This window comes from Podarcis muralis, chromosome 10 (assembly GCF_964188315.1).
Source record: "Podarcis muralis chromosome 10, rPodMur119.hap1.1, whole genome shotgun sequence".
Taxonomy (NCBI): domain Eukaryota; kingdom Metazoa; phylum Chordata; class Lepidosauria; order Squamata; family Lacertidae; genus Podarcis; species Podarcis muralis.
Window position 1 is genome coordinate 42866862 of NC_135664.1, and position 22688 is coordinate 42889549.

At 39.3% G+C, this 22688-nt stretch overlaps 1 protein-coding gene across 12 annotated transcripts in view; it reads right to left on the minus strand.

The window, feature by feature from the left end:
• The window catches only part of ANKS1B (ankyrin repeat and sterile alpha motif domain containing 1B), a 330160-nt gene that overhangs the window by 288939 nt on the left and 18533 nt on the right, over positions 1–22688 (minus strand). For 10 of the 12 annotated variants that reach the window (XM_077934851.1, XM_077934853.1, XM_077934844.1 and 7 more), the window contains exons 3-4: positions 18768–18924; positions 7013–7309 (exon numbers count right to left, since the gene is read on the minus strand). In XM_077934851.1, coding sequence (XP_077790977.1) covers positions 7013–7309; positions 18768–18924 — 454 coding nt within the window. Of the gene's footprint in view, positions 1–5305; positions 5532–7012; positions 7310–12948; positions 13073–18767; positions 18925–22688 lie in introns of those variants that run through there. The other 2 variants (XM_077934846.1, XM_077934845.1) reach the window with 2 other exon arrangements.

Genomic DNA, 22688 nt, shown 5'->3' on the forward strand with positions numbered 1-22688 from the left:
CAATTAAGTCATACTTAGAGTAGACATTAAATAATGGACTTAGGTCCTTTGCTTTCCGTGGGTTGACTTTCAGTATGATTAACATTGGATAATACCCATGCTTTTTAACATCAGAAATGTTAGCTAAGGGAAGCAAAACGATAACAAATACAACTGCAAACAAAACCATGACTCCTGTCAGGAATGCTTCTCTGGTACTGTAGTACCATGGTTTCCATGGCTGAAGTAATTCCATTTAGGAATTAGAAATTAAATCCAGGCAGTTGTTTAGTTCATGAACTAAAGCTAATGCAGAACCAAGCTAATACAGAGCTTGGTAGCAGACATCTTCTCATTGTCAATGCTCTCCCAAGTATCATAGTTGTGCATTGTGGGAGGAAAGTCCATTTCAATCTGTCACTTGATGACTTCTATCACTTCTTTCATATGTTCTGCAATTCACCAAAACAAAGAAACAACATTATTTCACTGTTTTCCCCAAATCAATGCTGATATATGAACAGACTTAAAAGAAATCTTCATATGTGTCCCCCTTAGTTCCATATGAATCTGACACTGTCCACTTACAATCTTGAAAAGTACAGCATTTAGAACACAATAAATGGGAAGTGTGGAAATCATACACCCACTTAAGAGTCACTGACCACAAAATACATTCAACACATGTATGTGGATGTATTATTCCTTCCGGAAATGGTGTCTGTAATATCTTCCTATTAGGGTTGGGATACTCCTGTGCTGTTAGGGTTGGGACATGCCTGGGTTGCTTGTTCCATTCTATTCACAGGTCATGTTCTGCTTAAAAAATTAAAAACCCCAACACATCTGATCATGAGTCTGGTGCAAAGCTCTTAATGTAGCTCTATAATTGTATATGGGGTGTATCCCATATTACCCACTTTAAACATAGTATGCCTGAACTGTATGTGGTACAGAGCCAATCACCTATAAATTCTTCATGCTTTGGGGCTGCTGATCCAGCACACTTCATGACTCTGACGGCTTTGTTCTGTCAAACAAACACACACATAACTTAGAAAAACAGCAGCCAACAAAACATATCAGAGCAGCTTTCAAATGCTCTGCCGAGCTATATATCCCCAAAACCATCACCCCAGCCATAACCCATGGAGCCATCCCACAGGGAATCATGGTCATATATCTCATTTTAAATCTATTTGTTGTGTGATAAGAGACTCACCTTCTGCTCCATTCCATGGATCTCCTTGTTCTGCAGCGGCGGACTTTTTTTTTTTTAATAATTTTTATTAACCGACCAATCAAATCAAATCAAATCACATCACATAAATTCCGAATTACAAAGCCGAATTTTAAATTTTGTTGAGGGGACCCATATTTCAAGTTCCGAACGGGGATTCTGATCATCTTCTTGCTACTGCGTTAATGTCCAAATCAGTCCAAACAAAGTTCATAATTCTATCCAGTCTTATCTTGCTGTTTCCACATCTCATCTTGTTCGTATATTTTCTCTTTTTTCTTTATGATCTCTTCTGATAATCTCCTTAAGCCGATAAACACCAATAATAATCCTGTGTGAATTTTTCCGTTCATCCAATCCTCAAATCGAGATGGTTTCCATATATCATCGCATTCATAGATAACATCGCTCTTTCCATCATTAATCACAGAACTGTCGTTCTTAAGTCCCTCTGAGGAGTTTACCCACAATATAAAAACAGCTCTATTTCTCTATTTCTCCTCCCAGACTTAAGTCCTCCGACAGAACTTCCCAATATGGCGACGGTATTTTTAACTGCGTCATTCCAAAGCCCTTATACATTCCACGCTCTTCTTAAAGCATGCTTTGGTTAGAAAGTTTATCTCCACACAGACATAAATCCACAGCTCACAGCTTAAGTCCTTCAAACGACATTTCTGACTTGTGAGGGGGGGGGGGATTCTTGTTTAATCATATAGAGGAAAGAAAGGAAAGGTTTTTTCCCCCTCCCCCATCCAGTCCTTTTGCCATACCGAGTCTTGGTGTATCTTCCATCTGGTTAATTCTTGTTCTTCCGACTCGTCTTGTTTATCAGAGATCTCTTCTCTTAGCAGTCTTTACTCCCCCTCCTTCCTTGAAATATGTGCATTCGCTTCGTTCTAATCGTTTCTTTTGAAGTTCTTGCAGCTAGAGGCGCGGATCAGAGGTAGCGTCCAGGAGCGCCGATATCCACAGAACGGCATTCTGCCTAGTGCCCCCATCCCCACAAATTCGGGGGTGGTATAGGGCACAGCAGGCAAGGGCAGGCCCCCCACACACACACACAATCCTGGAGGGGTAGGGAGGCTATTTACTCCCATCACAGCCTCCAAATTATCTTGTGTGGGTCGGAGAGATGTTATTGTCAGCCATCTTCTGATGCACCCCTAATGGCCCCCTCGCAGCGGCGGACTTTGGGCTTTAAAATTTCAGTGGCACCCTGTGCAACACCAACATTTGGCGCACCCCTGCCTCTCCCCTTCCATTGTTTGTCATTGTTGCAGCACCCCCTGTGGCACCCTCTTGGCTCGGTGCCCAGTGTGAGTAAACCAGGGGCACTCCCCTAAATCTGCCTCCGTCATTCTGTTCCACTCCTCCAGGCTTGTGTTAACCAGAAAATGGTGTCTTCCATTTTCCCCCATTCTTTTGCTAGACAGGCAACAATCTGTCACGAAATAGCAGTATCCACATTTGCTACAAATTCAGTCATGTACGACAGCAACTTGGACTACAGTTCTCAGAGGCCTCTTGTTCAATGTGTCCATACTCTGACTGGGACATAGAGCAAGAGCTTTTTAGTGGTGGAGTGGTGGCACTTCAGTAATAGAAATTTCTTCCCAGAAAATTCATTAGACGAGTTTGATTTACTTCAGCAGGCATTTGGGAGTGTGGCCTGAATAAAATATTTTTTATCAGCTGCTAAAACGTGGTTTCTGATTATTTATTTTTTTAGGCTATTTCATATTGTTCATGATCCTGTATATTTAATTGTATACATAAAGTGAATTCTGTGGTTTATTATTAGATTTATTGTAAGCTTCTTGGACATATGTTGATCAGACAGACAGACAGACAAGATTGTAATTCAAACATCTAGTATCTTTGCTAAGGCTATGGCCTTACCTCAGTAATGAACTGAATGAGAACCATTAAACGGAAGCTCAATCCACGTAACACTGAGGCACTGTTAGTGAGTGGTTCCCTAGGCCAGATGGATAGGAGGTTGGCTGTTCCTGAGGGGTTACACTCCCTCTGAAGGTGTGGATAAACAGTTTGGGGGGTACTTCTAGGTTCACTGCTGTCTCTTGAGGCTCAGGTGGACTTAGTAGCACGGAGCTTTGGCTGGTGGTTCAACTGCACCCTTATCTGGACAGAGATTGCTTAACGTCTATCATCTGTGCTCTGGTGACCTCTGGATTAGATTACTGATATGTGTTATATGAGGGGATGCCTCTGAAAACAGTTTGGAAACTACAGCTGGTGCAGAATTAAGCAGCCAGGTTGCTCACTGGGGCAAGATGGTTTGAGCATATAATGTCCATCCTAGCTTGACTGCACTGGTTGCCAATTAGTTTCCGGGCCCAATTCAAAGTGCTGGTTTTGATCTATAAAGCCTTAAACAGCTCCAAACTGCAATACCTCAAGGACCACATCTCCCCATATGAACTAACCCAGATACTGCAATCATCATCCGAGGTCCTTAGTCACGTGCCTCCTCCGTGAGAGGTCCAGAGGGTGGCAACATGAGAACAGGCCTTTTCTGCGGTGGCTCCCCACTTGTGGAATGCTCTTCTCAGGATAGCTCACCTGGTGTCTTCATTACATATCTCTAGATGCCAGGTAGAAACATTCCTCTTGTCCCAGTTTGGCTAATTAAATGATCTATGGTTTTTTAAACTGTGTGTGTGTGTGTGTGTGTGTGTGTGTGTGTGTGTTATAATTTACTATGTTATGTATTTTTGAGTTTTTGTATTGTAAACTGCCCTGTTATCCTCGGATGAAAGGCGGTATGGAAAATTAATAATAAATACATACTACATACATACTACATACATAAGCCTGTTTCCATTATGGTATTTCCTTTACGATTGACAGAATTGCTTCATTCTATGCAAATAAAAATACAGTGCATCCTGGACATCAAGCAAATTCAGGACTTCTATTTATGATCAAGGGAAATGAGTAAGTAGAAACATGTCATTTTTTGTGAAAGGAAAAGAGTTTCTTACAGTAAAACTTCAGATTTGGATGAAATTATACCTACTTTCTGTGTAAGATTAAAAATGCTAATCAAATGCATCTTAAATAAAAGGTGACCATGGGCTCAAACACTTTGATTTCAAAAATATTAGGGAGGGATTCAGGTGTAGAATGAAGTTTTGGATTATGAAATAAACATTATCAATCCACCCCATGCATTGGTCAGATGAGAGCAAACAGGCCCACCCTTGGGTGAAATGAAGTATGTATAAATGGAGCTTAGTGTACTCTTAGGGAAGTTCAGAATGGCCTCAGTCTGTGCAGCTCAATCAGGTAATAAATGAATTTTTGAAGTCACAATTCTTGGCATTATTAGGATGGCCATGTCACTAAAAGTAGATTCATTTGGACTTTCAATCTATCAATCAATCAATCAATCAATCAATCATTTTATTTGTATGCTGCCTTCCCAAAGTTAAAACCATGCGAAAGGTGGCTTACAACATATAAAAATACATAACTACCAACATAACAAAAGTAGTCATAAACAATAAACAAAACATCAAAAAGCACACAACCAAATTTAACAATTTCCACATAAATCATAAGATTCAAAATAAAGATATTAAAAATTAACATCAACAACTGTATGTTGAACAACATCCTATGTTCATTTGTGAACAGGGGATGTATTTCATGATGCTTATTCTGCAACAAGGAAAACATTTTCTATTGAATAATGAAGGTATGCCATATTCTGGTAGAATGACTGAGCAGTAGCTTAGATGGAATAAATTACCACTCTGGTAATGTACAGAGCCTGAGAGAAAATACTAGAAACCATAGTGTGGACTTGGGCTACTTGACAACTTCAGCTGTTTTGGTAACTGAAAATGTTATTACTATCAAGGGTGAGGTTTTCAATCCTGGCTTGCTTTGGGGTGTATGCAGCAGTACAACTCTGTGCTTACCTATCATTCAGAGAGAGTTCTCACCTGGAAACTCAAGTTGGGTTCAATTTTTCATTGGCTGGCTCTTCTATGAAAGAAATAACCCTGCACAAATTACTAACTACTGCCCACAATGAAGGTTTGATATTTGACCTACCAGAGAGGAAGGGCCACAAATAGAGCTCAGCCTGGGTTGTGAGAGCTTCAAAAATGAAGCGGCAAATGACCTTGAAGGCAGGTGACTGGGTTCTCTATATATGGTGGTTCTGGCTGAGTGAGGCCTAGGTGATGAAGTAAATAGAAGAACAGAATATTGCTTGGAAAATAAAGTTAAATGTTTCACCATAAAGTGTTGTGGGAACATGGTAGCAATAAAACTTGTCCTGAAACAGAAAATAAAAGAAAAGCATAAAACTGGGAAAACAAGACTGGGAAAACTGATGGCTAAAGCAATACTAATAATCAAGAGTATCTGACAAATAAAGCATTATAAAAAGAGTGATTATTGTAACTTGGCTTTAAAAAAATTAACATCTGTGCAATAACTATTAGTAGATAAATGATTATATTACTTTTTACTTCTTTGTCTTTAATAAAAAATGCTTTTATTCTTTATGTCAACATGTTTATAGAAAACCAATTCATCAACAGCAGTAAATGTCATATTACGGCTATTGCTTCACTCATCCACTTTCAGAGTTATATTAAAATAAAATAAAAAGCCCTCCTACAAATTTGTCAAATGTGACCTTTTCCTTTCACACTTGACGTGTTTTGTCTGTCTGGAACACTGTAGCTTCTAAATAAATGTTAGTACCACACTATTAATATTGCTGCTTGAGACACTCAAGCATGCCCAATAAGGTAAAGCATGCCCAATATGCTCTACAGGCAGAGTAGAAATATGGAATTCATTCCTGGTTGTAGTTCTTGAACTTTATAGAGAGAGATATGGTTCTTTCTATGAACAAACCCAGAGCTTGTGGAGGGAAATAGTAGATAATTTGTAGAGCATTTGCCTTGCATGCAAGATGTTGCAGGTTCAGTCCCTGGTCTTCAGGTGAGTTGGGGGAAAACCTTAAAGCCTAGAGTGCCACTGCCAGGCGGAACAGACAATACTGAGCTAGATGAACCAATGTCCTGACTCAGTATAAGGCAGCATTCTATGCACCTATTATTCAGATAATTTTCAATATTCCGCTTCTTTTGCAAAGCAACATCACTGAAGCATTTTCCCTATTTTAATTTGCCAGAAAAGTAAACAAAATTCCACAATGAAACACTTTAGAAATATACTTGTCATTTATTACTTGTCATCAAATAATTTTACACAGATATTAGAAGATGTGGTATTGAACATGATCAACTGAAGCAAAAATTTCCCGTTTCGAATCCATAAATGAAAACAACTCAATTTATTCATGGCCACTAAATAAATCCCCCCCCCCCAATTAACTTCATGTTGCCTCCAAAAGTTATTGAGGATCAGTAACAGAGCAAAACTTTGAAGGAATTCATAAAGCTGGGAAATACCTCCTCAGAACACGTTTATTAGCTCTTACCTATTGCTGGATGCACAGAAACTGTTTTCAAATGAGCTTTGAAACCATAGAAAATATGAAGAGAAGGAAGAAGCATCTGATATATATGTCAGAAACAGCTATTTGAAATATGCCAAGGAGACACTGAACACTGGTATAATATGCTTCTGGCAGTCAAGTATAGAGCCACTCCAGTTGCAAAGTGTAGGTTGTACTTTGTATTTGTAACAATGAAACATAATGAAAAACAATGTCATCTCTTTATCTAAATGGAACAAAACAAAATTTTGTTTAAATAATAATTTTAGAAATTGTATACTAACGTGGCAGCTGACATCCATTCCAGCTTCTAGCAGCACCTGTACAACCGCTTTGTGACCATTACGTGCAGCAAGGTGCAACGGCGTGTGTTTTCTTGTGTTACAGCTCATCAAGTTTGGATATGCATTGATGATCATCTTCACTACTCGCAGACGGCCATATAAGGCTGCCAAATCCAATGGAGTCTCTAACTTGCTGTTTCTTATTGTAGGATCTGTAAGTTCTTCAAGCAAAACTGCTACCACTTCTGAGTGTCCATATTGGGCTGCACAGTGTAAAGCTGTTTCGTTTTCATTGTTCTGTTACAAGAGGAAGGGGAAAGTCTTGTCAACGACTGTATGATGCTTGGCATAGTCTTTCTAAGTATCTGATTTGAGCACACTGAAATAGATCAAGATACTATTTCCATAATCAATTTTGCCAATAGTCTGAGTCAGAAAGTTCTGGTGGCTTGGTTTCCCCCCCTCTACTACAGTTCAGGAAGCCTGCCTCATCCCTCCAGGAGGAACATTAACCTCGGCAACTATGTGGTCTCATCTGAATGCTGCTCTGCAGATTATGTTCATTGCTTACTGAAGCTAATTCAGACACAAACATTTTCTTGCCCAACTCATTTTCTTTAAATAGTTCCCAAAGCTGCCAACAAATGAAAATGCACAGAAACACAGCCAAATAACACAGTTTTAATGCTAAAATGAGGATAGGATTTTGCACATATTTGAACAATCAAAATACTTTTAGTCTTAACAATAGGAACTAATGGTCTACTCAGTTTTATACACAAAGTTTATTATGACTTAAGGACCTACTAATTGATGGAAACCTGGGTTACACTGTTTTTGATGGCATTTACCTAAAACTACAAAAACTTTAGCTGAGATCCTAGGATTTCAGTGTATGAGCAAAAGGCAATAATTTCTATATATTCCCCAAAAGACATTATGGTGGATCACCGAGCCCCTTGACACCAGTCTTTGACAGGTAGATGAAGAGGAAACTGATCACACCCCTTCTCTTACATAAAAACAAATTTAGATCCTTTGGCCATGGACAACCAATTTGTCCTTTTGAGCAATGTGATAGGCTGACACCTGCTTTATCAACTCCGGGTGCTTTTGGATAACAGTAAATACTTAGGGGGGGAAATTTAAAATTGTCCAGTAGCACCATAGAGACCAAATAAGTTTGTTATTGGTATTAGCTTTTGTGTGCATGCATACTTCTTCAGATACCTTCAGATATATTTTTATATATATTTTGACTGCGTCAGACCAACACGGCTACCTACCTGAATCTAGTAAATACTTAGGTCCATTCTAGTCTGGGGTCAGGCTACTTAAGGGTCTGAAACGTGACTCTAGATCTTCTTGGAAGGTCCCACTCAGAAGGTAGTGTTGAAGGATTTTTGCTCTGCCCCATGGGCAATGGCTAGTGGGATTCCACAGGGGACTAATTTGCCCCCCTCCCCATTTTTTAACATTTTAACATTACATGAAACTGCTGGGAGAAGTCAAATGAAAATTTGGGCTGTGTATCATCAGGATGCTGAGGACACACAACTCTACCTTTTCTTTCCATCCTCAGAACTCAGGGAGACTGTGGAAATTCTAAAGTGCTGACTGGAAGCAGCACTGACATGGATGAAATCAAATAAACTGAGGTTGAATCAAGTAATATGGTGCTGTGGATGGGGAGATCCCCAGCTCTGGAAGGTGGTTTACAGTTGGTGTTGGTTTTGGGCAGCCCTTCCCAAGTACACAGGCTGAGAATGCTCCTGGATTCAGCACTGCCTGGGGAAGCCCAGGTGGTACTGGAGACAAGGAGTGCCTTTTACCAGTTTCAGCTAGTGTGCCAACTGTGCCACCATCTAGAAAGGATTAACCTTGCCATAGTGATCAATGCTTGAGTCACATTTGTATTGGACTACTATAATGCACTCTACAGGGGGCTGCCTTTAAAGACAAGGAGGTGCTTTTAAAAACTCTTTAAGAACTTCAGATGGTCTAGAAACCCATTGCCTGGATTGGTAAGATAGGTGGTTATGAAGTAGAGGTCCTTCTATATAGTGGATCCACTGCTATGGAATTCCCTTCTATTGCATAAAATTTCTTAATTGGAGGCTTTTCTAACAGCTCCGAAGATCCCTCCCCCCAGTTTCCTTCCAGATTTAACGTGCTGGCTAAATTAGTTTATTCCTGGCTCCTTTAAAAAAATGTGGAGCATTGCTGAGTGATAGATTTAAGTTTTTGAAAATTGTATTATTGTGTGTTTTTTTCCAAATGGTAGGCTACTTTGGATGGGCTGTGCCCAAAAGAGTAGCTCCAAACACTTTTAAATATACAAGTTCCATCTCTTGCACAGTGGAATTTTGGCTTCGTATATTTAAACATTCTCTATGTAATAAGAACTATTTTGTACTGTACCATCACACAATTCATAGAGTTCTACATTCTAATAGAATGTAGAAATAAGAATAGAACTTCACATTTATTTGCATACACAACTGCAAAAAAAAATCACTACACAAATATTTCACAATTAGATAAGGAAATGTTATCATTTTAAAAATATGTTTAAAAATTAGGCACAGTAGCTTATATAAAGGATTGAAAGACTTGTAATAACTCACATTTATTACAATTCACATTTATATTTTAAGTATATCATATGGTGATAAAATACTCATTTGACAACACAAGTTTATTCATGTCTAGGTAAATACAACACAACACATACAACACATGAATAAACACAAGTTTATCCATGTAACGGTAAAGGGACCCCTGACCATTAGGTCCAGTCGCGAACGACTCTGGGGTTGCGGCACTCATCTCGCTTTACTGGCTGAGGGAGCCGACGTTTGTCCGCAGACAGTTTTTCTGGGTCATGTGGCCAGCATGACTAAGCCGCTTCTGGCGAACCAGAGCAGTGCATGCAAACGCCGTTTATCTTCCCGCCAGAGCGGTACCTATTTATCTACTTGCACTTTGATGTGCTTTCGAACTACTAGGTTGGCAGGAAATGTGACCGAACAACGGGAGTTCACCCCATCACAGGGATTCAAACCACCAACCTTCTGATCAGCAAGCCCTAGGCTCAGTGGTTTAGACCACAGTGCCACCCGCATCCCAACATATTTAGAGACGTTCATTTCATGCACAGTTTCTTTTGTATTGCCCATTAGATAATCATGGAACACTTCTGAGAACTGATGCAACATCCTTCATGTCTACCTAGAAGTAAACCTCATTGGGTATCTGGAGCAGTTCAAAGCCCTGGACAGCAAGGTAGAACAGTGTGGCAGATCCACCACTGCATCTGAAGCCCTGATGGCCAAAGCAGAAGGTGGTTGATTAGGGGATGTTGAATTTTCAACTTTCAAATTCCAAAAATAAGGGGACTTAATAAGTTGAGACATCATAACTTGGGGGTATTTTGGATAATTTAACATAATTTAGTTTTGCTTGGTAAATAAGTTTATTGATAAGCCCATGCAAGTTCCACAGTGGCCCTGCTATGGTCAGTCTATAGAGAGGTGTTTGAAACAAGTCACAGAGGCAGCAGGCAGGGTGCATACACAGAAGAAACACGAGGGCTACATCAGAGGCCAAGAAGCAAGATGGCAGCTGATGTCCAAGAACGAATCAATGCAAGACTTGATGAAACGTGTTGCTTAAATTTCTTATTAACATTACTTTCTAATGTTCTTTTTTATTACAAGGTAGATATGTTTTATGCCAAAATTCTATTTTTATAGCATTACCTGACTTTTTTTTTTTTCCCATTACCTGACATTTCAGATGGTAAAATTAAAATTCTTTGATTTTCCAAGAGCAATTTATGTGCTTTTTAACCAAACATAGATTTACCAAGCTAAATGTTGTCCGGTCACAGAAATAATAACAGATTTGAATTCCTTACACCCAAAATCATATTTTTAGGTCATCTCACTAAAGAATTTTGCAAAAATGTTCACCCCCAAAATGACATCCCTAGTGGATGGCTATCTTTCACTTTTTGCTCCATCTTTGGATCTATGCAGTCCACCAGTGACCCTACCTAGCATCCCCTAGCATCTCATTTTTGTGTCTTCCAAAGGCTAGTGCCAGAGGAATTACCACCCATATGCACCCCACTGTGCTTTTGGTGGTTGCAGCAAGGGCCTGTGCAGCAGCATAGCACCCCTGCTGGGAGGGTCTGATAAAGAGACACCTCTGCCTCATCCTAACTCATTCCAGAACTGTGGATTTGGGAGAGGGGGATAGCAGTATTGCTCTGCAAGTATGTTTTTCTAAATAAGGAACACTAGATATTTATTTGAGGTTGATAGTAAAATATCATAAAAATTGGAAATACAGTGGTACCTCAGGTTACATATGCTTCAGGTTACAGACTCCGCTAAACCAGAAATTGTACCTTGGGTTAAGAACTTTGCTCATCATGCTCCGGCGGCGTGGCAGCAGCAGGAGGCCCCATTAGCTAAAGTGGTGCCTCAGGTTAAGAACAGTTGCAGGTTAAGAATGGACCTCCGGAACAAATTAAGTACTTAACCCGAGGTACCACTGTATACTGTAGACATAATACATTTGAACAGATATGTTCTATACAGTGCTATTGTAGTTTGAATTACTAAGTTAAACTACAAACAACCCCTTCCAGAAGTTGAAAAAGCAAGTTCCAAACACTTGTTTTATTCAAAATAGTACCAACATACATGTGCACATTTAACCTACAGGTAACTTTTATTTAAGACAAAGCTGCTATAAGAACTAGCCATGCATGATAAAGTTTGGCAGCTGCATGTTTTTTCTCCAAGTACTGTGTTACTGTTCACAGTATTTATTTAAAATTGTTGTTTATTTTCTGATAAAATAATATTTGCTTCAAATAAAATATTGTAAGTGCTGATCTTATCAAGTACATATTGTGAATTTGGCTAAAATTTCAAATGAAGAGGAATCAGAAGCACCTTTCCTTTTAGTACACAATAGGAGGAAATTATCAGATTTTTAAAACAGATTTGGATGAATGAACTGACAAAGTACAATAAAATGTTTTGTTGTTTGCTGATCAGTTTTGTTGAGAAAAGAACATGGGCATGAATTGGCAGAGGCAAGTATGTGGGATTGAAAATTCAATGCCCTTTATATGTTGAATTAATTTTACCTGCTATAAAGTCTGTCACTAAGACAATACTGCCAGTGACCTAGGAAGAGTATAGTGAAACTGAACAGGGGGAGAAATAATGAACATAGAGTTATAGACAGCCAAAGCAATCAGTCACTACTTCCTAGGAACAGAATAGCTTAATGGCTACAGAGAATGGCTGAATCCTGTGCCATGTTCTATATTTGGGGCATTTTTTTTAGTTCTTTGGAGCAGCTCTAGGAAGAAAAATTCCAACCTACCTTGCTCTCCTTTGTCAGTGGAAATTTATGGCAAATAACATGCCAGTAAACTGTATGCTAGCAAATCTTATTTTTCAGTTTTGCCATTTCACCCTGGTTGTAACTTACTCACTTACTTACCTAAACAGGCATTACCACTAACAAAATTACCAGGAATTTACTTGGCCCCACATTTCTCAAGTTATTTGTATTTTAAATGAATATATTTTTAACATAGAGGTCTTTACCAAACAAACACGTAATCTACCTAACCAAAACATAGTGGAACATAGTTTCAGCCACAAGCATAATGAGTATACCATAAGCCATGCATGCATAACCATATGCTTCAAATAGGCAGTGAGGTATACCACGGCCTTGTGTAGATACAGGGAGTTCTAAGATGTGTGTAATTTAGAGGGACAAAAGATGTACTTGAAAAAGCACACATTGAGATTAGGTAATATATTCTACCCAATTCAATGTACATGAAAAAACTAGTGCAGAAGAAATGGAATAGCATGTTGCAAGAAAATTGTGAAGGACATTACCTGGGACTCAAGATGCAGATTGAAACTGACTAAAACTGTGAATGTCTAGTCAATTTCAATCTAGTGTCAGTGTCATTGGTAAAACACCTCTGGTTGCAGTTCTACTGCAACTGCTGAGTTGACCCTAAGAAACAGAAAAAGGAAAAAAAAAGAGGAAGGGAAAGTAGAGAGCAAGGAGGGGGAGAGAGAGAGAGAAATAAGGAAGGTAGGAAATAACTGATGCACAGAGTAAGACACACAAGGGATAAGAAAAGATGGAGAACAGGGAAATTGTTGAAACCTCCTCTACATTTTCTTATCAGCTAGTTTAAAATGATATCTTCTAGACATATGTTATCATTTCAGAAAGGTTTGCTGTGGTGTGCATTCAGTTCACTTTCATCTGTATAAAGATTTTTTAACTAAAGTGCTGAGTTATGTCCACAAAAACTAACTCTGTAATATATTAAATACAGTGCTTTTTTTCAAGAAAAACAGGTGATGGAGCTCCTCATGAAGTTGTTCCATTAAGTCACCAGGCAACTCAGGGCAGCCCTGAATGGATGCCAATTTGACAACAGCAGTGTTCGCTGTCCACAGAGGTGCTAAGAACTACAGCAACCTTTCTCCCTAGCTGGTTTGGGGTCGCCTCTGGTTCTGGTGGAGGCCAAATAAATGCACCCCGACTCCTTTATTCAAGTGGATGGCGAGGGCAGCTCAGAAATACCCTCGGGTGCACGTGCAATGGTTGAGGACCGGCTGGAAAGCTTAAATCCTGTCACAGCTAGATGGGAAATGGATTGAATAAAAGGTTATATGAATTGGCCCTGCCCCATAGCTTGACAAATCTCATCTAGGAGTGGCTAGGAGCTAGATGAAGACATAGATCTAAAAAAAAAGTGTAGACTTGCACACACTGGGCAGCATCTGTTTTGACTTGAAATGTTCATTTTGGGCTTCTCAGAAGTATGTAAAGGCAAGAAGCAGGCCGGAGGAGTGCCAGCCCACAATGGGGCCCACCTGAGAGGTGCCAGAACTATGCCCCGGAGCGCTCCAGCTGAAAAAAAGCACTGATTAAAGATAATGACCAAAGGTGAACCATATAAGCCCCAATGGAAGAATTAATTCCTTTAAGGAAAACCTGAATGAGTTTTATATTGTTTGTTAAATATAATGTACCAAAATGAACAATAAATATACATATTCTGATTTTTTAAAATCTTACTATATCTAATAAAAAAGAGCCTAAATAAATTATAAAGTGTGACACTGCTTTTAATGTAATATTGGATAGTTTTTCAAAGCAAAATGTCTTCTGCTTAAGATTAATGATCACTTGATCAATATATAAACTAAGAGAACAGACAGGTGATTTTAATGAAACATATTTTAGCTACATTAATTCTGATGTCACATAACTTCAAGATTTTAAAAAATAAAACCCCTGATTTTATTATTTACTCACAATATTTGTTTCCAGCCTTTCTGCCTGACAGCAGGCCTCCAAGGCAACTCACAATAAATTAAAACTATTGACACCTCTGTCACTGAATAGACATATTTAAGATGTCATCGCATAAGGAAGAGAATTACTCAACTTCTTAAATTTAATGAAAGAAATAAAAGATGAAACAAAATACACTGTAATGACACACACAATGATTACACATGCTAGACAGAAGGTTCATCCCACATGGCTTATACATATGTGATTAAGGCATTTCCTTTCTATTAAAAGTGGATGAAGGTAGTACTAATACAATTATCTATTACGTTTCTGTTTCTGTTACAATCTTCCTCATACCTGCCATCTCTGTATTTCATCTCTGTATTTTCTCTATTTCTTCCCTTAACTATTTTTATCATAACTCCGACAGCGTGCCTAAGGTTCCCCCCTCCCCAGTTACTGCCCTGATTGTTCCTCCTCAACATATTTCTATATTTATTTCCTAGTTTCACACTCCTAGCCATCATTAAACACCATCCCCTCTACACAGTTTATCCTCTGCACTCTCTCCTAGTTTACGTATTGTAGCACCTTAGCATCTGCAATCCAGCAATCTCAGATAAAAGCTCAACAGAAAGAGAAGCAGCCTCCATTGTCATTTACATAAAATCAAAGATAGCAGATTTATCGTTCTCATGTCATTGTTGTGAATAGGCCAGTATAAAGTAAGCAGCACATAAGTGGCACACAAAACACTAAAAAATCATTCTATGTTCTAAATCTTATATTAATAATCCAAAAATTGAGAGAGCTATGTACGAGATCTACTACAGAAGCCACAAACAGAAAACTCATTCAAATTGTGTCCAAAAGGAAGATATAGACTTTAAATGTTCCTTTAGCCAGGCTCCTGTAGATATCAACAAGGATAAGTTTGATCAAACGAAGTGTCGGTGATGTTACGCACAAGAGTTAGACAGGGTGCCAGTGTTTCGCCCATGAAGAGTCTCGGGCTTGAATGTTTATAAATATATCAAAATCATGAGAGAGAATTTACTGAAGAAGCCCAAGCCTCTTCACAGGCGAAACAGATGACAAACGCCGGCTCCCTGTCTAACACTTGTGCGTAACATCACCAACACTTTGTTTGATCAAAATTATCCTCGTTGATATCTACAGGAGCCTGGCTAAAGGAACATTTAAAGACTGTATCTTCCTTCTGGACACAATTTGGATGAGTTTTCTGTTTGTGGCTTCTGTAGTAGATCTTGTACATAGCTCTCTCAATTTTTGGATTATTAATATAAGATTTAGAACGTAGGATGGTTTGGTAGTGTTTTGTGTGCTGCTTATGTGCTGCTTACTTTATATTGGTCTACTATGAGAATTGGCAGCATAGGTTCATTTCTTCAATTGTTGTGAATAGGAGCTGCTTTAATTACTCTGAAACTCCAGATTTAAGAGTCAAACGCCTCCAAAATCTTGTAGCTTTCTCATTAGGATCACTATGAAGGAGACTAATGACCACTAGAGGGTGCAACAAGAATGAGAAGACAAAAGTTATCGACTGTTCAGAGATGAGCAGTTACAGGAGCAATTAACACAAAATTTCTCCTTATTTTTAATCCAAGGAAAGGAAATTACTGCCTAGGTTTTCCTGGCTCAGAAAATCATGATCTTATTACTGCACTTTTATTTATTTTTTAATATGTAGCAATAGGAGAAAGCATCTAAAGGAAGCATTGAAAACAATGTGCTAAGAGACTCCAAACAGTCTCAGCTAAATAAAAATTATCTGCTAATGTAACTATTTTACTGTGATTTTTATGTTATTAAAATCCAAATTCCATACAGCTGATTTCAAAAGACATGAACAAATCCCAGTTTTGCTTATCTAAAATCATCAGTTTGCTCTCAAGTTCTGAAAATGCTTCTAAATCAAGAAGAGTGAGAGAACCATGTGTGATTTTTAAGCATTTAATTAAAGAGGGAACTCAATTAAAAATACTGTCTGTCAGTATTTCTCAGTCTGTTTTTTAGTCATGTTCACCAAGATAATATATAGCCAATATTAATATTTCAGGAAATATATGGTAAAACTAGATTTTTTAAATTTTTGCATTTAAAATAACCCATTTCATTGTTTTAAAATAATGTCATTCCACACTTTTTTATTTGTAAAGTTCTTTTCATCAACTACAAACCTGGACAAGCCATAGGTAAAGGTAAAGGGACCCCTGACCATTAGGTCCAGTCGTGACCAACTCTGGGGTTGCGGCGCTCATCTCGCTTTATTGGCCGAGGGCGTAAAGCTTCCGGGTCATGTGGCCAGCATGACTAAGCCACTTCTGGTGAACCAGAGCAGCACACAGAAACGCCATTTACCTTCCCGCCGGAGCAGTACCTATTTATCTACTTGCAATTTGACGTGCTTTCGAACTGCTAGGTTGGCAGGAGCAGGGACCAAGAAACGGGAGCTCACCCCGTTGCGGGGATTCGAACCGCCGACCTTCTGATCGGCAAGTCCTAGGCTCTGTGGTTTAACCCACAGCTCCACCCGCATCCCGGACAAGCCATAACCGTATGCAAAATCCTTTTTTAAAAGAGTATTCATTTCACCATATTGGGATGTATTCAGTGGTGCCCTTCACTGATAAACAGCTCTTTGATTCAGTTAAGGACAGAATAGGGAGGCAATTTTTACCAGTTCTGCCTGCTTCTTTGAAAGCATTTGTGCTACCTCTCAGCCAAAGGGACAAGAGAACCTGAAAAAGATACCTCCCTCCCTGTACCACTGGTGGATGCCTTTGCTGGATTAAGGTGCCTTCCATCATTGAAGAAGCCTCTGGATACAGCCCATTTTTATTTCTCTCTGCACTCAGCACATTTTCATCTATTTTACATTTTGACCAGCTATTACTGAATAGATCCTGATGTGAGAGGGAAGTTAAGTCTCCTTCTTTACTTTCATATATATCCCTCCTGAGCAAAACTGAAAACATTTCCATATTTGTTGATTTAACAAAACACTTACTGTCTGTAACAGTATGCAAATTAAAAGAAAAAACTATCATAGTTATAAATCAGTGTGTTAAAATAATTATAATAATTAAAATAATACCTTACATCAGACACTTTCTGTTTTCTGTAATACACTACCCTCTTCCTTATGGGTGTGGGTGTGTGGGTGTGGGTGGGTGTGGGTGTGTGGGTGTGTGTATGAACCCTAATTTCTCCTATCCTAGCATGTCTGGCAACTTCTCCCTTAAAGCACAACTCCTGCTGTTCTGGAAAATCTGAAAATAGTATGGCTGATGTTGTGCATTCCTCTTTAAGGAGGAAGTAATGGAACAAGAAGAGGCTAATAAGAATTCATGGTGTATGAATTTTGTTTTCAGACATTGTGGGATTTCACTGGATACCATATACAGTATATGTTTCCATTAGATTCATGTAGATTCATTATATTGATCAGGAATCCATGTACATACAGTATAGACAATGGCAATAGTTTTGAGTATCACATGCTATGGTAAGAAATATCTTCTAAAAATATACAATATTATAAAGATTTGGGGGGCATCTTATTTCATTTTAAGACATGCAGCCTTGATATTCAGTATAGTGTTGTGTAGTGCTAGGCTGTGAAGAAGTCTGCAATATACAACAGAGCTCAGAGGCCTTTAAAAATGGTATGAAATCACTGATATATTATTTGTTTTTAATTTCGTGGTTTAAAAAGATTATGGGTATACAACATCACATCACCTAGGTTGAAAACCTACAACACACAGTGATTCTGAAATACAAAGTTATTTTAAAAAAAACCATGGGACTACACTGCTTGTCTGTAAAGAATTCAATAGTAGCAGACCCTACTACTGCTTAGTAGTACAGTAATAGTACCAGTAGTAGATGATATGGTGGGGTAGCAGTGTTTACCTGTCCTTCCAACAGGTGAGTTGCTGCTGCTTATTGGGATAGAGAGAGGGAGGGTAAGGTGATGAGAAGGTTGATGCTGTGCGAACACACTGGCAGGAGTGCCAGATTGGCTCTGCTAGTGCATATACACCATGCTGAACTCCCAGGAACTACCCCTCTGCACCATCCACTACTGAACAGTATCAATGCCTCAATAGTTATGAGAGCTGTCAAATAAGACTATGCTGAATACAATTCAATAGTAATAATAATGATAAGAACTGTTTAAATGCTAATGTCTGCTATTAACTGGCCTTTCCATATAGCTCTACAAACACAATGATCCTTATTCTCAACCATAGAATTTTTAAGCATGAAGAAGCTTCATGAATCCGTCCATATAGCTGTAAGAATAAAATTATACTTACTTGTGTTTTCTGAAGACATAAACAAAGATATTTAATAACGTCACCTGTTCATTCACTCTGGAATGTGATGGCCCATGATGGATAAGAATCTTCACAATCTCTACATCTCCTTTCCAAGCAGCCAAGTGTATAGGAAAATACCCTTTATTATCTGCCACATTAGTTGATGCTTCAAACTGAAGTAATTTGATAACTACATCCCTGAAAAACATAAAATATGACCTAAGGATTGACAACAAGGTTTCTTTGTAAAGCTGGTTTATCAGAGCACATATTGTCAGGATATATTGGAACCAAACAAGCACAGCATTCAGTCTTTACTCAAATGACAGCAACACAAGTGCAAAGAAGCTAGTATCGCTAAGACATTTGCAAATGGTTGTAAGAATTATATCTCACAGGATAAGAGAGTAGATATTTCATAATCACAGAAGGTTTGTTCTCCTTGGGTATTCCACAGATATTCATAATGACATCAAAAGAGCAAAGATAAGATCCATATTTTAAGAGACAGATTACAGGGAGTATAAACATTTGATATACCCGAGGCTTGCAGCTAAAGTTCTGGATGATTAACAATTTAATATCAGCAGTCCCTTACTTGCCTTGACTCTGCTCAGCAATCCACTAGCTGCAAAGTTTCCTTGAATGACATCAGAAAGACCACTGCATCTTCCTGGACAGGAAGGAATATGAAGGTTTCTAGTTACAGTTGAGTCTTGTCTGAGAAACATAGTCTTTCTGAGCTTTATCCTTTAGTTGGTTCTGTATCCTTTGGTTGGTTTTGATTTCTGGCTTGCTCTTTGATCTTGTCTCCTGTTTTGTCCTTCAGTTCTTGCTTACTCTTCAGTCATGCCTCCACATTTGTCCATTAGTCCTGACTGACTCTGTCCCCTCACTCTGATATTCTAATGCAATTTCTACCCCCTGACTCCCAGCTCATCTCAGACCACTGCCTATGGATTAGCACTGATACCAGCTTTACTACCTCTTTGGCTGTCCTTTCTCTTTTCCTCCACAATACTAAATATCAGCCCTCGTAACTCTTCTTTTCCCCTTTATTCTGTATCCGACGCTTACATTTCAATTCCCCTTCAATCAGTGGTGCAGGTAGGTAATTTAGGTGCTGGACTTAACAGTCTTATTATTATTAGCATTTATCTTATCTTATCCAGCCCCTCCAGCCCCTGTTTCACAATTCTGTGCTTTACAAGTACTTATACATTCCTGGTACAGTACAGAGGCAACCAAAAACCAGTTTACCAACCCAGATTAAAAAAGAATAATACTTTGAGCATGTGCAGTTTTAGGTCAACTGAACAATGGGGAGATAGTCTAGCTGGATGGTCATGGATACTGGGATGGTAGGGTAAAAATCATGGCTTTGTTCCATCTTTTGTGGATACTTCCTCTTTCACCCAAACACTTCCAAAGACATGTTATAATAGTATTGTACCACACAGGTAGCTGCTGAAGAAATAATGCAAGAGTACTATGAGGTCATTAGCCAATTTTTGCAAGTGCAGGTAATGGAATATTCTAGCATAAGGAGAGAAAAGAGGGTTGTAAAAGGGGGAAAGAAAAATGGAAGGTGAGTGAAAACATTTGACACAATTTTAGCTCCAGTTGTGTCAACTAATGTAAGAGACTTTGAATAAAAACTCTCTTCACAACGGACTGCCAGATGGTCGAGCTGTTCCACTGAGAAAGTCTCGTTCAGGGTTTCTAGAGCCTTCACACGGCAAGGACCTTGCTTCCTAATCAAGGCAGAGAGCTTAAAAGCAGGTTTCATGTTGCATTTTCCTGGTGTCCTTCAATTACATATAGTTGAAATTGTACAAGTTAAATGCATGTAAGATGTGATCATATTGTAATATTTTATAATTGCCAGAACTTCATACTTCCAGACATTAACTGTTTACAAATATAGGTCAGAATTTATGCACCCTCACTTTAATGTTCTGCCCTATGCTCTGTTAACTGACCAATTTAAGACGATTCCATTTAATGAACATCTTTGGGTCACGTTCTTTTATTCTACCATTGTATAGAAAGCCCAGAGGGAGGCTGACTCTTCCTTTATTATGAACTCTACCAGGAAGACTCACTGAAATTCTTGTTATATTACTGTTTAAACAGGTGGTTAAATTTTTCTATCATCAAGAAACAGATGGTGAAGAAAGAACTTTCTTTTTGCTCTTCCATAAATATTATCTATTTCTTAATTATGTAAACTAATTATTCTCTGTTTATCAGCTTATATTGGTTGGTGGTCATAATAAAATATATCACCCAAAATCATGTTATAATCATAACTGAACTATTCTTCTATATAATAATAAGGTGTTCAAATTTTAAGGTTCTTAGTTATGTTTCTGATCAGATCCCAGCCTTGCAAAGTGGCTCGGGGAAGGCGTCATAAGAAGGACACCATGTGCCCTTTGATCCCAGCCCCTCAAGGGCAAAGCTGGCTGTTCCCGAGCCAACCACACTTTGCAAAGTTGGGATCTAATCAGATCCTAGCCTCGCAGAGCACCGCAAGGCTGGCTCAGGGAAGATGGTGTGAGGAGCCCCCCCCCCCAAGATGCCTGGAGCAATCACCCCACAGTGCCCCCATACACACTACACCCTACTGGCACTGGGTATTTCAGCTAGAGCTGCAATAAGTGCAGAGTCAAGATCACTCTGAAGTCAAGTTACTTTATACTCTGTGTATACTCAGAGGTCCCTCACATACAGTGTGAGTCAGTGACCTCTGGGCCATTCAAAATAATTCTACCGGCTAGCTACCAGAGGATGCAATGCAAGCTGCAAAATGAGCCTTCTTCACAGCCACACAGTAGCCATGATTACATGCTTTAACCAGTGTTTGGGCAGCTTCAGAGTGAGACTTGGGTCACTTGCACTGAAATCTTTGTCCAGCTTGCTTCCTAGCCCCAAGATTCCCAGAATATCAAGGGGACACTTGAGCTCCACAATGCCAGACAGGACACGGGAGCGATCATGTCAACCATCTGTTTCATCTTGCTGTTCTATAGTGAGACCAGGGCTTCAATAGCACTGACAACTTTCTCCACCTAAAAATACCCCAGAGCATTCAGGAACACACCAGTTCCATCAGTCTCTGGGGCAAAAGGGCCCACCACTCTACATAACAGGTAACGGTCCAACCCTGACAACTGAGTGCATTTCACTACCACTATTGTCAACCTATCCCTCATATCACTTGGGGCAAAGACTACATCATGCCCTGCCTGATGTGTGGGACAGATGATCATTTGAGACAGACCCATGGTTGTCATGGAGGCTATCAAGCCCCAAGCCCAGTAACAATCTCCACATGACTATTGAAGTCACCCAGGACTATCACCCTGGGTCTTTCAACAATACCCCAGAGACTACCAAAGCTAGCTCCATCAGGGGTGCTGATGGGGAACAGGGTGGTCAGTAGATCAGCGGCATCCCCAATCTGTCTCTTTGGCCCAACACCAGGTGCAGACCCTCTAAATCTATATCAGGGTCAAGAGGTTTTAAGTTCAAGGATATTGTAATAAAGTATATTTATTGTGGACAACAGCAAACCCTCCTTCTCAATGCACTAGTATAGGCTGGTGTTGACCCGAGTACCCAGATGGGCACAGCTGGATAAGGTCAAGCCCACCCAGCTCACTCACCCAAATTTCACAATCAAGTCTAGGATGACCTTGGTCTTATAAAGGACTGATTTGGTATTCACTAACAGCACCAGCAGACTGGAGGGCTCAGTGGAAATGCTACCACTACCTTCCAGAGATGTCGGATGGCTGGAACAAGGAACCGAAACCAAACATATAGGCCTCCACTGCAGATGGTAGTCAGTCCCTTCATTCCAACTTTACCTCCCCCTGCACTGGAATTGGAGCAGCATCTTTGCCACTTTCTGCTAGCTGCCCACCCAGACACATTTCATCATCATTTTCTTCCAT